This window comes from Protopterus annectens, chromosome 5.part0 (genome assembly GCF_019279795.1).
Source record: "Protopterus annectens isolate FY-2018-M chromosome 5.part0, PAN1.0, whole genome shotgun sequence".
Taxonomy (NCBI): domain Eukaryota; kingdom Metazoa; phylum Chordata; order Ceratodontiformes; family Protopteridae; genus Protopterus; species Protopterus annectens.
Window position 1 is genome coordinate 1524533228 of NC_056735.1, and position 17864 is coordinate 1524551091.

At 34.4% G+C, this 17864-nt stretch overlaps 1 protein-coding gene across 1 annotated transcript in view; it reads left to right on the top strand.

Moving 5' to 3' along the window:
- Positions 1 to 17864, top strand: part of MYO16 (myosin XVI) — a 2679924-nt gene that overhangs the window by 1587795 nt on the left and 1074265 nt on the right. The window contains exon 21 of the mRNA XM_044071347.1: positions 14669 to 14741. Coding sequence (XP_043927282.1) covers positions 14669 to 14741 — 73 coding nt within the window. The remainder of the gene's footprint in view (positions 1 to 14668; positions 14742 to 17864) is intronic.

Below are 17864 nucleotides of genomic sequence, written 5' to 3' on the forward strand. Positions count from 1 at the left end.
TGTTCATTAGGCTATGCTCAATATTTTGACTAATTAAAAAGGATAACTTTTTATTGATATGTAACTAAAGTGCCGAAGAGTAGACACAAATACAGTGATATGTTGGATTGGTTAGTGTGTTCTTATACTCAAAGCCTTAAAAAAGGACTGATACCTTTATCTGCTTTATAGTTTCTGGTACTACAGGGTTTAATAGGAAATGTGTTGCTGTTGTTATTAGCATGCTATTAGCATATTATCTACTTTTGATATGTTCATTTTCTGTATAGGAAAAGCTGCATTTTAAATCACAGGTTATTCCACCCTAGACTAATTTATATTTCTTGCAAGTTGAAATCAGCACAGTTTCCTTTAATTAATAATGTAATTATACATACGGTTCCAGAGAACTTTAGAAATATTTCTTGAAATTATCATACAAGGCAGCCCACAAGTCCAGTTGAAAGTATTCAGTTTTACTAAAGCTTTGTTAAAATGCTATATTAGCTTATTGGTTAGTGTTAATATAGAAATGTTGATATATAAATTTGTGGTTGCACACTGGTCGTTTAGTACAAATATTGTACTGAGATGAGACAGCTATAATACCTTGCACAGTTAAGTCATGTGTATTGTAGAACTGAAGTTCAGCATTATTATATTCCACAGGGATTTCTGTTCACTCTTACTTAGCATTGTCAGCCAGTTTCTGTAGATGGTACCACCCAAATGGGCTGAACAGAATAGTTTGCAAGAAATGGATAAAAACTTGAGGCTAGTCAATATAAATATGTTTATTTAGTTAAGTTGTTTAATAGGTAAGTTGTATATATTCCTAACCAATATTTTCAAATGATGTCTAATTTTAGTGTAATTATTTAAACTGCAAATGTTTTCTGTATTATTTTGGAAAATTTTAAAATTATTGTTATTAAAAGGTTTTTGAAATGCTTTGGAGCTTTTCTCCCTTGGCCTCTGATGAAAATGAGCACGTACTCCGACTTTCCCGCTAATCGAATGTCAATACATAAATAGGTAAATAAATAAATAAATAAATATGCTAACTTTGTTTTTTACAGGGATTTTGCAGACACAGAAAAGATAAGCATGTTGTAACAGAGTGAAATGTACTTTGGGATGGATGCACAAAGGGTTTATATAAATGATTTCCAAGAACTAAAGAAAATGTCAAGCTTCATTTATGAGAAAACCATTAGACAATTGACTCGTTCCCTTACATATAATAGACGGCAAATATTAAGCATGATTTTTGAAAAGAGTGACATAATTTGAATAAAACAGGCACATATGTTTGCCAGTATTGTACACCAAGTTCTATATTAAACATATTAATCTTCCTAACCTCTCATTTGCTTCTATGAAAATTAATAGAATGTGCTGGTTGCAGTAAAGACACTGTAACCTACTTATCGACATATGTAGCCTTTAGTCCTTTCCATCTGATGAAGACTGCTTGTACATTTACAATTCAGACTTTGGAACAGAAAAAACATGTCAAAGATAATTGATAGAGAAAGATAGCTTCCATTCCAAACATGTTAAGGCTATGTACCCTAAATACAGAAAATGTAATAAGGGATTTGGGGACCCATGTAGAGAGTAATCTGTCCTTTGATAATCATATTGCCAAGGTGGTTAGAAAATCCTTCTATGTAGCCCACCTAATAACAAAAGGGTTTGCATCTAGAACTAAAGAGGTCATTGTGCCTTTCTACTCATCACTCATTAGACCCATCATAGAATACAATGCCCCAGCTGGAAATACTACAAAAGTACCTCACCAAGAGGATTACTGGCCTCAAACAGATGCCCTATGCAGCCTGACTCAAGAAACTCCAGCTGTACTCGGTTGCATACCGTTTACACAGAGGTGATCTCTGCCTGACATACAAGGCCATGTCCAAACCAGAATTGATGGACATGCTCCATCTAAAAAAAAAACAAATCCCGGAGAGGCACACGCTCTAGAGATATAAACCTCACCACAACGATAACTAGGGCATGCTGGAGGGATATATTCCTGTCCCTGAGACTCCCCATCCTTTGGAACAGGATTCCAATATATATCAGGCAGAGCCCCTCACTAACACTCTTCAAGAGAAACGTTGACGGGTGGATGGAAAACAGAAAATTTACCCCGGTGATCACTGCAGTGGCTCTGCTGGACAGTGGCACAGGGAACTAATGGCTCTGCTGGACAGGGGCACAGGGAACTATCTAAGGGGGTGGCGAAAGCCAATACATTCTGGCTAGGCTTATAAATGCCCTTGGGCAGATAGCCTAGTACTTACCTATGAACCTATATCAAGTGTCCATTTTGAAACATTGGTATGAAAGAGATTATATGCAAAATGTTGTAGGATTGTATCAAAACAATTGGGCTCAGTGAACATTACAGTTTAAAGGTAATGGTGAAGGTTTGTGGATTATGGCAATGGATTACTAACTGGTTGCCAGAACTAGAAAATAGAATTGTTTGGAAGACTGTATGAGTATCTGTACTTAACTGATATTTACATCAGAAGTAACATTTTCACAAGTATTTTTAAGCATAAGTGACATTTTCTGTTACTAGATTGTTGCCATTATCCAAACTTCCTGTCATCACACAGGCAAAATGGCCCAGCCTATTTCAGTGACATGTTGCACATTAGTCCATAAGTGAGTACTGGCAATTTTGGAACAGTCTCTATCTATATATCCATAAATAGCTTTGATAATAAACCTCTTCTACATAGACGTGATACATTATACTAAGTTTCCACATGAGGTTGGAGGCAGGTTCTGAGATTTTTCTTTTGATATATATATATATATATATATATATATATATATATATATATATATATATATATATATATATTGGATGTATAGCACTTCCTCAGTAACAATTACATATTGTACAGCAATGCTGAAATATTAGGCGGATGAGATATTTATATACTACAAATAGGGTACAAAACAGTGTAGCAGCTAGCCCATTATCTAGGAACAATAATGCCAAAAAGGTCAGTACTGCATGGAAGCAATGGACCTGAGAAATGAAGACTAACAACACCCCTTGAGTGATGCATTATTTCCCGCTAAAGATCACCCTATTGGGTATTACTGCTTGGATAGATAGATAGATAGATAGATAGATAGATAGATAGATAGATAGATAGACAGATAGATAGATAGATAGATAGATAGATAGATAGATAGATAGATAGATAGATAGATAAGGATTTAGTGACCAGCTTCTTCTGATTGCTATTGGAAACAAGGGACTGGATACATTAGCTGCATGTTTTTAATGTTTAATAGTATTAGTTTTTCCATTCTGGTGTTAGCGCCTCAGAGGTGCATTTCAAACATATGCTTTCAAACAGAACTGGACAAGTCATTGCATTAACTACTAATTAGAGGTCACTTTGGCATAACCTACAGAACAGAATATTGCAACAGATCCTAAAGCCTTTCTGCATAGTTCGTCTTTCAGCTCTGTGATTTCTCTAGTAAGGAATAACCATGTCTTTTCAAGTTGCTTTAGATTACTTATTTAAAGGCTAGAAAGCATAGCATCATAATCAGTAGTGAATGTGATAGATAAATAGGTAGATAGAGAGACAGATAGTAAGTAGATAGATAGATTGATAGTTAGATAGATAGATAGATATATAGATAGATAGATAGATAGATAGATAGATAGATAGATAGATACACAGAAAGATAATCCCCAAACCTTCACCATTACCTTTCATACAATACTTCTAGTACTTCTGTACTGCAATACTATAATACTCCACATTGCAACATACCTAGGTTTTACCCTTTGGCTTTGTGAAAATGCTGTGGGACCAACTAAAATTCAGACGTTAGATAACATTTTCTTGATCACATGATAAATTAAACAACCAATCCCTGAAGCCAAGTAATTATAATTATAAATTGCAGGCTTGATCCCATGACATTTAAAATATGTTCAACTAGTAGAAAAATATAGACAAATGAAGTTCCTGACTGAGAGCAATGTAAAAACTATGATGCATAAACAGTTAATGAAATGATCCACAGTAACACCTAATGACAGAAATCAAAAACTTTTCTAAATTAAATACTATCATGATGGGATTAATAAACTATTAAATTCAACTCTCTCTCTCTGTATATGTGTGTATTTATGTTTGTTTATATATATATATATATATATATATATATATATATATATATATATATATATATATACTGTATATGTATATATGAAATAACCTTTTTTTCTAGAATGTCGTAATTAAACAGACAAAGATTTATTCCTTATTTAAAGTCTTTGAAACACTGTTTTAAGTGCTTTACAAGTGTTTGAACAGTGCACTTAAATTATAGATAAATAAATATAGCATTTGTTAATTCTTAAAGCTGTTAAACCACTCCCAAAATACCCATTTGGATTAAATAAAGGAATATAAAGAGTCATATAAAACAGCAGCAATGCTAAGACAGTCAGAGTATCTAACTCTTTAAACTGGAATGTGGCTAGAAAATATATACAAAACTATGTATGTCCACATCAACAAAATCACATTTGGACGATAAAGTCAGTAGCTTGCAGAATACATGTAAATTCATATAAAATACAAAAAAAATTTTTTTATAATTGGTATCCTAGGTAGAAAAACCTCCTAATTAATCAGAAGTTGGTGCATCTTTTCAAAAAGACATGCATACGAAGTTCCCTTAAAAACACTTCTAGTACCTATAAATGGAAACACCAATAAAAAGCATGTACTAGACTAATAACCACCAGGGTCTTTACAAGCCTAGCCATGCAATCCAACCCAGTTTTGTCCCAGAGTTCCTTGGACTCATATATGGTAGGGTATATTAGTAAAGAGGTAGCTAAGGGTTATGTGTGTGTGTGTGTGTGTGTGTGTGTGTGTGTGTGTGTGTGTGTGTGTGTGTGTGTGTGTGTGTGGGCCCATGTGTGTGTCTGTATCTGTGTATGTGTGTCTGTGTGTGTGTGAATGCACTCATGTGTACGTGTGTTTTGGGGGTATGTTAGTTGGGGATTAATGTACATATAGTCAATATCTGTCCATCAGAGACATGGGGGCCAGACCAAGGGTGAATTTGAGATTTCCCATTCAGTGATCAAGGCTTCTGTTAAACAGAGGCAGGAGTGAACTCCATTTCACGTGGATGGGGAGCTTATTCCATTGTATGAGGATCCTTAGAGTCACATTTCAGTCCCTCCAGCAAATTCTGTTTAAGTCGTAGACAAAGTTCAGGTCTTTGAATCTAGTGTATCCAGTGCTGATTGTCTTGCAAATGTGCAAGAGATCCATAACAGCTGAATATGAGGATGTCTTATATGCTAGGTATAGCTCACCTCTCAGTAACCTGTAGGAAACTGAATACAGAAATTGGACCTTAAGGCAATCAGTGTAGAACATGGTACTCTTACCTTGGATTCTACTGGTGAGGAACCTAGGAGGATGTTCCAACTGTTGCAAGTGCCTAGCTGGGTACATACCAAAGGGGGCATTATACTCAGTGACACGGCTGAAAGAGCTCAGTATAGTAGTACTATTACTTCCTTGGACCTGAATGTTATACCCCTGCTTATGAGTTGGGTGACAGAATGATTTTCTTGCTAGCTTGGCTACATTTTTGCTGAATGTCAGTTTACTGTCTACATATGCTCAATGTTCCTTAAATATCAGATCAACTCTTAGATATGTTTTATCAATTAAGTAATTAGCTTGGGTGGGTGATTTCCCAAAAGGCACTATAATGCATTTCTTTGCATTGAGTTTTCATGCATGGCTTTCACATCAGTCATTTGTTTGAATTAGACCCTCTTGTAGAATGATGTTGTGGAAGAAATCTATGATAGCTCCTAATTTACAGTTATCTGCAAACTTGATGAGCCAGGGGCCTTTGACATTAGGCTTGACTTCCTGGAAGTAGATGCCAAACAGTAGTGGGCACAACACAGAGCCCTGAGATACTCCACTGATGACCAGTCTCTTGGTGGAGGTGGTCTCATTAATCCTGACATATTGGGCCCTATCTGTGACACAGCTGGCAATACAGCAGGTTATGTAGGGGTTTATGCCTAATTCTGAGAGTTTGTCTACAATACGTAACGTATTGTATCAAATGTCTTTGCCAGGTCAAGGTAGTCAGTATTATGCATTGTTTTCCCCTCATCCATAACCATGGTGAGCCTCTAAAATAAGTCTAGCAGTTTAAGTGGGCAAGATCTTCTCTTAACAAACTAAAATGAGATGAGCCCAGTGTCTGTAGATAGCCAATCTCCTTGTTGATCATTTCCATGGTAATCCGTTCCATAGCTTTGCATATTAAACTTATCAGACTGAGGAGTCTGTAGTTCCCAGGGTCATTTGCTGGTCTACCCATATGTACAGAGATGACCATTATGGTCCTCTTGAGGCTGTAGTTAGGGAGTACAAGTGGCTCTGCTAGGTCATGTTTTAGGCTATTTAGGAGGCAACCAGGGATAATGTCAGAGGCTCATGGAAGTAGTGCTTTTGGTCTTATTTATTGATTCCAGGACCTGCTCCCTGTTGATAGCTGGGGGGATATGCAAGAAGGGATTTCAAAGGGGGTAATGAGGGGTGAAGTTAGACCAAGATTTATCAGCCAGTAGACTTGCTATGCCACCCTGGTCAGTGAAGGTTGTGTCATTTACCACCGGTTCTGCACAGTGCTGAATATCACCTTTAAGGTTCCTGACATAGCTGAAGAAGGCCTTGTGATTGTCTTTAGCCTAGGAGGCTATACTGATCACACAATTAGCATTGTTGGACTTTATTAGACCTCTTAGTTTCCTGTTTAGTTGATTCAGAGAGCTCTTGTCTGTATGAGAGTTGCTCTTTCTTATTTTGGCCATTAATTTTTTTTCTTTTGGTATATAGCCTGTTAAGGAAGGATGCCACCTGTGGGGTTCAGGTTTAGTTTTAGATCTGGGCTTATTTCTGGCAGGTACAGTAGCCTCAGTGCAACCACTTACATGTTTGTACAGGGTTTCTGTAAATAATTCTGCATCGCTAGCTGTGTTCTTGGGGTTAGGAGGAGCTGTGAATTTCGACAAACTATCATTTAATAGAATGTAGTTTGCTTTAGTACAGTTCCTAACTGTTACTGGTTTAGTTGGCTTTTCTGGGTTGAATTTTGTTTTGAAGGAGACAGTTTTGTTGTCTGACTGCACCAATGAGGACATGACATGGGGTACGGGATGGGGTGCAACACTTTCCTATGTTAGTGAGTACTTGAACCAATATGTTTGAAGCTCTGGTTGGAGATTGCACTATTTAGTTTAGAGTGTTTGAGTTGATAAAGTCCAGGAAATGTTGTGCCTATGAATTAAAGGCAATATACATTTCCCAATCTATAGATGGGTAGCTAAAGTCTTCCATGAATAAATAAGAACACCAGAACCTATCCAAATAAATGAATATGTGAAAACAGAATCTCAAGTCAAAAATCAGTTGGAACCTAACCACAATTAAACAAATATAAAATGCTGGACACATTCAACATATATACAAGCTCATAACCTGTTTCGCAAATCATAAAGGTTCATTTAGTCCTGGCTGAAACAAGATCCCCAAATTTACTAGTCAATGCTTTTCCATGGAGTTTAACAAATCATATTTGTGATCAGTAGTAATGGAAGCAGCAACGTTATCAATACAAATAAAAAACAGGGAGGGTGTGAAGCACATAAGAATGTATCTGAATAATGCACTCCTGTTGTATTTGTACTTCTGTTCAGTCAGATGAAGAACAATGCATTGTTCATACACACTGGAGATTTGCCCAGTTCAGAATGCTCCAGTGGTACAAATTCCCATATAGATTATTCATCCATTCATTCATTCAGTGGCAGATGTAATTAAATGCTTGATATCATAGGACTTAGTGGTATTGATAGAAGTAAAAAAAAAAATAAAAAATAACTTTGCTGCCATGCAGGCAATAGAAGCCACATTATTAAAAAGTCTATAATCAGGAAACACTTGAGAATATCTATTTAATATTTTTCTAATTTTAAAACTATCCCAAAAGTGGTAACAAATATAGTTTGACTTTCTGTTCACAGTGATCAGTTTATGGTCAATAACACAACTGGGCAAGATTCATTAACAGCTACATTAAATGTACACTATCTATATCCAAGAACATCCCTACCACATGTTCTGTGCTTTCTAGTCACACAGAAAGATTAAGTGATCACCAAAATTTGGAAAAGTGAATTGACTCTATCAGTAAAAAAATTTCTTAACATTGCAACCAAAGTTTGTCATCTAGAGCTATTGTCAATCAAGGAAAGAACAACTAGAACCACTGTTTACAACTCGTGCATGATCCTCAAGAAACTGTTAAAGATGCAGGCATTTAATCACTAGAAGTGAAAGACGATCTCATAAACTTATTGAATTTCTCAACTTTTTACTTTAGTAGACACCTTGTAAATAGTTATATTTGCTACTTTTTTCTTGTATTATTAGTTCTCTTTTTCATTTATTCAATATATATATATATATATATATATATATATATATATATATATATATATATATATTACATTGTTACATTATGTTATTTAGTTGCAAATTTTAATAAGAACATTTAGGAGAAAAAGAACAATTACACTACATGTAGTCTACACTTTGTGGTAACCTTTATGAATCCCCCTCGATATTTAAGGCTGCAAGAAAATCAGTAGGAAAACTAAAATTAGGAGAAAGAACATGTGAGTTATGTTTGTGCTGTCTGTTCTCTCAGAATGGTGTGCACTTAGTGTAGGCATTAATGAATCCCTGGGGATGAGTGTGTTCTAAGGATATTCCTAGAATAATGTTCGGCTGCCTCAATGCCATTTTTCTTGTTCCTTCTTTTGCTTGAATCTATGTCTTAACTCAATGACCTCAGTTTCAAAGCCCTCCCTTGTTTACTGCACATTCATCTAATTTTCACAAACTGCGACTTTGGATTGCTTTTTATAATATAATGAGGGTGGCATCTATAAGCAGACAGAAGATGTTTCCTACTAAAAGATTTTCTTAACAGATTTACCAATGAATTTTATTACATAACATCCAACAAAAAATATATAAATCAATCAGATGTAGCTGCGAAATCCATATTATAATCATTGGTGTTCAAAAAGTATCATAATCTCATTTATTCCTGGAAAGAAATACAGCCAAAAAACATGTAAATAATAACGTTAAAAATCAGAACCTATTCATAGTTTTCTTGCTTTGTTTATTGGAAAATGATTAATTAAAAATGATTTCTGTTCTGAGGATGTGTGTTATGTGTAGGTGAGTGCCACTGCTGTTGAGCAAGTTTGCCCTGATTTATGTAAACATTTTTATGGGCTTCTTTGAAATGCTGTATATCAACAGTGAGCATAACAAATCACTTTTTGGACAATATAGAATTTTCGCATCATTTGGGAAGGCAGTCTTTCGGATCTTAAGAGATGTTTACTTTTTGGAAGGAATGCTACAGCAAATCTGGATAAGATTTTAAAGAGCAGAGACGTTGCTTTGTTAAGAAAAATCAATATAGTCAAAGTTATGGTTTTCCTAGTAATAATATATGGCTGGGAGATTCAGATTGCAAGTAAAGATGAGGATTGGAATATCAATGCTTTTGAACTGTCGTGCTAGAGAGTGCTTTTGAGAATTCCACGAAATGCAAAAAGATCAAACCAGACAATACTGAAGGAAATAAATGAAGATTGTTCCCTGGAAGGTCTGATAGTAAAACTAAAATTCAAATACTTTGGCTACATAATATGAAGACACAATTCACTAGATAAGATCTTGATGCTGGGAAACGCTGAAGGGCAAAAGAAGAGCACAGCATGTGTTAAGGTGGCTAGATAGTAATGCATATGAATTTACAACATCATAAAGAAGCAGTTGTAGCTGACTAGTCTGCTGTGTTAAAATCCTTGCAGTCATGAAGAGTTGGACTTGAGTAAGTGACTAAACAGCATCCACGACAACATCACACATTTAATAATTCATTACTGTAGTCAACAAAATGAAGCCTTGAATATAGGTTGAAATCTAGACTTGGAACTGTCATGTCACAAGGAAGAGTAAAAACTCACTATATGCTGGATGTGTTTTGACACTGTAAATGCTCCAATTGATAGATATAGATATAGACACACACACAGATAAAGATATAGATACAGATGTAGATGTAGATATAGATATAGCTATAGATACAGATACACATATAGATATAGATACAGATACACATATAGATATAGATACAGATGTACATGTAGATATATAGATACAGATACACATATAGATATAGATACAGATACACATATAGATATAGATACAGATGTAGATGTAGATATATAGATACAGATACACATATAGATATAGATACAGATGTAGATATAGCTATAGATACAGATACACATATAGATAACAGCTGTAGATGTAGATATATAGATACAGATGTAGATGTAGATATAGATATAGCTATAGATACAGATACACATATAGATATAGATACAGATGTAGATATAGATATAGATACAGATACACATATAGATATAGATACAGATACACATATAGATATAGATACAGATGTAGATGTAGATATATAGATACAGATACACATATAGATGTAGATACAGATGTAGATGTAGATATAGATATAGATACAGATACACATATAGATATAGATATAGATACAGATACACATATAGATATAGATACAGATGTAGATGTAGATAGATAGATACAGATACACATATAGATATACAGATGTAGATATAGATATAGATACAGATACACATGTAGATACAGATACAGCTACACATATAGATATAGATACATATGTAGATATAGATATAGATATACATATGTTTCTTTGAACTTCCTATTTTATACCACCACTGAGAAAGACTACATAAAATCCATCAAAACTAATTAAGACCATAAATCCAGAATTTTGTTGCCCCCGGCCAAGTCTGTCAGCATGGGTTCCACTATGAGTGAAGGAAGTTCAATGCACTGATGACTTGAATTTCAGATCTGCACCCCCCCCAAAAAAAAAACACTTTGTAGGTGTTTTTTGCAGGGGTGCAAGCCTCCGCCTGCACTCCTGATGCTGTGGGCAAGCCTCCTACTCCCTCCCAAACTTTTATATATCAACATCATGGTCGCACCAACTTGAAGAAGGAGGAAATTACCCAAGAAAAGGGCATCACTGCCTGCACAACTCGCTGATAGTGATTCCTTCCTTATGAATGAGTTCCGATCCTCAGCAGGCTAAATTTTAGGCAAATGGCACTCAAGAATTCAGTCTTTGTCCATCCATAAATTATGTGTCAGCAGGTTCCAACAAAAATGATTTTCATCAGTTCTAACTACATAGCTGAGTATCGGCATATGCTTTTTGTTTGCTAGTCGCTATAAGTAAGGACATATTTGCATTCATTTTGTCCTTTCTTTACTTATCAACATTGTTACACAAATGAAGTACAACTGAGTGTATCATTAACCACAAGATTATGTATTAAAAATATCCATGCTCATTTTACAGTACATATTACTTTAGTGCTGATGTATGGTTGCTTTTTTCTTAAACACTGAGATTTTATTATTGTTTTTCCTAAAGCATGATGCAGAAGGTTCTATAAACAAGGCTTAGGGACTAAGCATAAATCTGTTTTCAGTTGACAGGACATTAACTTGAACATATGTCAGAAAATATATTTTAAGTTATTGTATAGTTCTAAGTGGACATGATATTTTCCTAGCAAAAAAAAAACAGAGAAAATTTTTATTCTAATCTATGTTGCATATGTGTAATATACCCTAACAGATCTGAGATACTGGACAGCCTAAACTGTTACTAAATTATACAGCATAAGGGGTATATTAAACACATTAAATCGAGATGAAACAATTAGTTATGGTTTATAAATATTATACAATTATGTTTACACTTGCAGTATTGCAATAACTCCAGACAAATAGTGGCTGAGTTGTTTAGAAGAAGAAGAAAAAAAAAAAAAGAATGATATGGTATATTAGCCCTCGTGTATGTAGCTTTTCTCTATGAAAAGTCACTCTGAATGTTGGACTTGTTTATTTGAGATATCACTAAAGCATGGATATATACAATTATGGTGATTATATAAAATAATGTACAAACATTTAAATATCTTATCAACAGCAAGAAAGACCACAAATGAGATAGCAAACCAACAGAAATATGTATTCAATACCTATGTTTTTTTTTTAAATTGGATATTTAGAATTATGAGAGAAGAAGTTTGCAGTATAGTAATTTGTATTAGAGTATAGACAAACTGTACATCGGCACACTGATTGGAGAATGGACATTCTCCAACAGGGTATTAATGTACAAGTGCTGCCTGCTGAAAAAAAACAAAAAAACTCTGAAAATGCGGGCATGCTGAAAGTAGAATAGCTTTTATTCAACTCACAAAGCAGCTTTTGGGCAAAAGCCCTTCCTCAGTATATGTATAAACACACTGAGGGAGGGTTTTTGCCTGAAAACTGCTTTATGAGTTGAATAAAAGTATTCTACGTTCAGCATGCCTGCATTTTCATAGATTGTTTTTGTTTTAGTTTATGGTTTGTTCTCTGAAGTGGTTTACCATAGTGCTGTCCATTTACTTTGTCATTTTGCTGAAAAAACAAGTCAGCTACTGCTGCCAAGGACCTCAGACTGCAAAAAACTAGAGGTCGCCATTACTTTACACTCGTTAAGCAGTGCTTTTGTTGTTTAGTGAGTGTAAAAAATAAAGAGAAAAATGTGTATGCCTGTGTATGTATGTGTATGAGTCTGTTCATATTTCTGTGTGGGTATGTGAGTGAATGCATGTATGAAAGCAAAGGAGACTGTGTGTATGTGAGAGATCAACAGAGAGTGGAAAAAGTCTTTTGTGAGTGAATGTGTGTATGAAGGCAGAGGAGACTGTGCGTGTGAGAGAGATTGAGAGGGAATAAGAGTGGTCTTGTGTGCTTAGCTCTCAACTGGCCAAATTTTTACAGAATGTCCAGATTTCTGCCTCAGATTTTTTTGTCTGTTCCTTATAAAATTTGTGGTTTTCTGAAGTTTTGTGGCAAATCAATGAGGAGTGAATTCACTAAATAATGTCAGGCATTTGAGTTTCATACTTTATATCTTTCAGAAATGCTTTGTAATACAAAACATTTTATTCTAACAATTTAAAATCTGTCCCTATTTTGGGGGCTTTGCCCCCCCATTATTTTTAGCTTTGTCCAGATCTGTTGTGCTAAGAAGTTGAGAGTTATGCTTGTGTGAGTGAATGCGAGTATGAAACCAGAAGAGACTGAATACGTATATGTATGTGTGTGTTTGAAAGCAGAAGAAACTGTATATGAGACACAAGAAAGAGAATGGGCCATCTGTAAAATAGTTGTGTCTTACTTACTTATTTTTATTAAGTACTATATTATTTTTTGTGTAGTTTTAATTTAAAAATGCTTCCTCCAATACCATTAACATGTACTACAGAAAGTTTCAAACATTAGGCATAGGAACTATTTTACATCAAAAATATATATGTAAAAAAAATAATATAGTAATATAGTAAAACCCAACAATTTTACAGAGACCCCATTCTCTAAGCACAATAATGCCATCCAAGGTGTCTGTTAATATGTAATTAACACCCATCAAGGGGTGTGGAGGCCCTCCACCTGCGGCATTGGGCCTCATAACACCCCTGGGCAGGCTTTAATTTCACATTAACACACACCTCATTGGACAATATTCCTTACTTAAAAGAATATCTATCAAATGCCCCTGATTTTGCCCAACATATCTGATTTTGCTTCATATTTTTGCTGTATTGCTCATAAAATGTTTGATTTTTCTGGTAATTCACTAAGGTTTTGCACTTAGTCAATAATGCTGTTCATTAGATTTTTCATACTTTTTATTTTTCTAAAAATAAATGCTGATGCAGGGCCAGTTGTTCTATTATTTTTTGAAATGAATTAGAGTGATATCTAAAAATGCCTTTGATTTTGGGCCTTTGTATCACATTATTTTTATCTTTGTTCAAAATTCTTGAGCAAAAAATGTAAGAGTTGTATAGGCCTTTCAGTATAAGCATATTCATTTTGTTTCTGATATGATATGATATGTTATATGATTTGATATGCAACTGAACTGTAGTGAGATTAAAATCAGTGTTTACCTTTTACACTATAGAATATATATATATATATATATATATATATATATATATATATATATATATATATATATATTCATAAATCCTTCTATCCTTGTGTTGCTAACTAACATGCTTTGACTACCTGAAAACACTAACAAAGCATCTAGATGGTCCTTAGTTTACTACAGACTGAGAGATTATTGTATATTTCTAACATTAGTAAGTCTTCATGAGTGAGGAGTACTATAAATTACGTATGTCATGCTTTGTAATATGGCAACATGTCTGCTACAATCAATTGGACTAATTATGTATAACAATGAATCATTCGGTCAGCAGCAGAAATCCTAGCCATGGTATGTATAATTCAATAATGTTGCCATAAAACATCAATGCTCATAATAATGTATATATTTTGATATATTTTCTTTCCTTTTTCAGTGATCCAGCCCTTGAAATTGGAATTTTGGATATCTTTGGATTTGAAGACTTTCAGAAGAACACGTTTGAACAGGTAATTTTCATTAGTTCAACTTCAATTATAAGCTGAAATATTATTGTATTACATGCCTGTAAAAATGTAAACAAAGCAGTTGTCTTCCAAACGGAATACATTTATTTGTTAACTGGATGTTTAATGTATGCAGGCAAACAAAAGAAAGAATTAAAAGAGATAAAGATTGGAATATGCAGAACAAATAATTATAAATCATGAAGTTAATGCTTGAAAATGTCACATTTAAAGCAGTATAGAAGAGCCTGTGCTTAGTTAATATAGTAGTTTCACTTCACTTGGAAATGGGTATGTTGGCTCACATCTGTTTATTTTAAATAAACACTTCCTGATTTATGCTTTTGTAGCTCTCATGATGGTTCAGTCTTTGATTAATACCCTTGCCCATTAATCTAAAACTTATTCTGAACATATTCTCAACATAAGGGTAAATAGGCAGCTACTGATTCTGCTGAATTAAACTCATTCAAAGAGATGATTCCACAATTCCATTGTGACTTACGTCAGTTGTGCTTATTGTGTTCTGCTCTATGGCATTGTTTCATCCTTTTTGCATTTCAGAAGGTACAAATCTGCAGTGCTGGCTAGCGTGACATGTATATTTGTTTACACTATGGTCAGATTGCTACTAGTGCCCTTCCCTTAGTGATGGAAGCAAAATGCTGTGATTATATATGTGGTCCTTGCAAGGGAACCCTAAAAATGCAATCTCCCCGGGGTAAGAAAGATTATGAGACTGCATCCTTAAGTGTGTTCCTAATTATACAGCGAATCCATCCATCCACAACCCCAATCTGACTTTCTCATGCACATCTGTCCCCATTACTACAGAGTCCTCAACTGTGCAACTTTCAAATGTTATCCTCTAACCAGCATCTATTATCTCCACCCGCAACCTTGGTTCCAAAATGTAAATCTGTCTCCCAACTTAACAAGCCCCTAGCATTACAATATCAAGCAACATATGAACCCTTGATTAAAAAATAATTTAATTTATCCCATTTTTTTTGTTCCCTTTTATTTATCCCAGGTTTTGATGTTCATGGTTTCATTAGAATAAAATAACACATTAGAATTACACCATAAGCATGCAAACCTTCAAAATCCAATATAAGTAAAGAGAACAGAAGATAATATATATGTAACAAGATTGCATTACTTTTTAAAGAGACATTACTTTTAATGTCTTAATTGTTAAATGAGGCATTTGTTTACTGGGAAAGTGCAGCTTGGAATGAGTCAGTGGAGGCTGAAGGAGAAATGCTCCAGATGCATGTCTTTGCTTTAATAATGAACATGCATTCAGATCAGGATGTTGATGTACTTCTAATTCAATTTGCTACTTATATTCCAATTACCATAGCACTTTTCCATATCTTGATGTCTTTTTGGTTTATGTGATGTCTGAAGGATATATTCTGACACTGAAAGAATAACCTTTCCAAAATTTAGAATGTGTTTAACCAAAGCATTTTTATCATAATTTCTTAATTGTTGTCATGTTTCTTTATTGTATTAAAGATGGGTCTTTTTTGTCTGTGTAAAATGTATTACATGTGCAGTTTGTCAAGTTCTATAGATTTTCCATTTCACATCGGTTTCCTCCCACATTCCAAAGAGTTGCAATAGGTGGATTGGACACTCGAAACTGGACATAGGTGAGAGTGTATGTGCGAGTGAGTGGTACGAATGAACTACCATGGCAGGACTAGCAACCTGGCAGCGTAAACCTTGGCTGAAGATAATTGTCACTGATGAAGTGATACCTCGACCACATGGGCAAGATGGGAAAAGGGGTTGAGGATGGATGGATGGATTTGATAAGATGATTGAAAAAATATTTCACAACTATTAGTAAATATTGAAAGATAGCATTGGTTGAATCCTCTTTTAAATATACTGGTGGCATCCTTTTTAACATATTGGTGGCAGGCTGTTTAACATATAGTCACACAGAACACATTTTCCTTTCTTAGAGATCATTAGAAGGCCTGTCAAGTTTCATTTTTCCTGTTTTTGGCCACTGAGTAGACTGTTTGTGATATTAGGGTATGTAAGGACAAGATTCCAGTTTCATTCATTAATAAATCTATGGCACAATTCTTGATCACATAATCTCCTGTCTCTATGCCTCTACCATATCTGTTACTAAATATATCTGTCATGGTGGGTTAATACGTGTCAGTTATACCATTCCTCTTATCCACTACCATGTTTTTCTGTTGAGTACCCATTTTCCGTTTCCTTAAAACCATTGCTAAAATTACTTTTGTCAGGCATATTCTTGAACAGCATGTCTTCCTAAAGGATGAATCAAAGTTATGGTAATCATTATTTTATCCTCGCAGCACTGCCGTCATACTGCACAAACAATGCATCTGTCTTCAGTGCCATCACTACGCTAATATTCACCGATTACTGGCTGATGAGCCTAAGTCTCTATAAGATGCATCTAAAGAATGATTAGCAAACCTAACAACCAGTATTTTTGATCACCCTAAATTCCCTTTTAAATGGCGTGATCACAGAATGTTTTTTTCAGCTACAGAATTAGTCGTTCATTTACTGCTGTAAACTTTGTTGGAAAAAAAAAATCACACTTTAGATTACTTGATCAATTACTTATCTGTATCACAAGTGCTCTATTATATGTATCATGGAGGTCATTTATATTATGCAATGCTCTTATATTTGCATAATGAATAGTAAAATTATACAGAACTGAGCATTACCCTCAGTGATTGGTCTGTCAACGTTGGTTAGAATCAACAACAGCACAGAGGCCTGTCTTCAAGTTACAAGTCTTTAAAGAGACTTTTTTGTTTGATTCAAAAACATTTATTTTGGGGGAAAAAAAAAAAACATTCTAAAAGAAGAAAAGTTGAACAGAATTTAAGTACCAAAATTCTTATAGAAATTAATGTTTCCAAATGCATTTCCATTAATAGTATGTAGTTATTCTTTATTAGATTTACCAAAATGCATTAGTGACTTTGCAGTAATGCATTTTGGTAAATCTAATAAAGAATAACCATATACTATTAATGGAAATGCATTTGGAAACATTAATTTCTATAAGAATTTTGGTACTTGACTTTGCAGAAGCCGCAGTGCTGCAGCGGT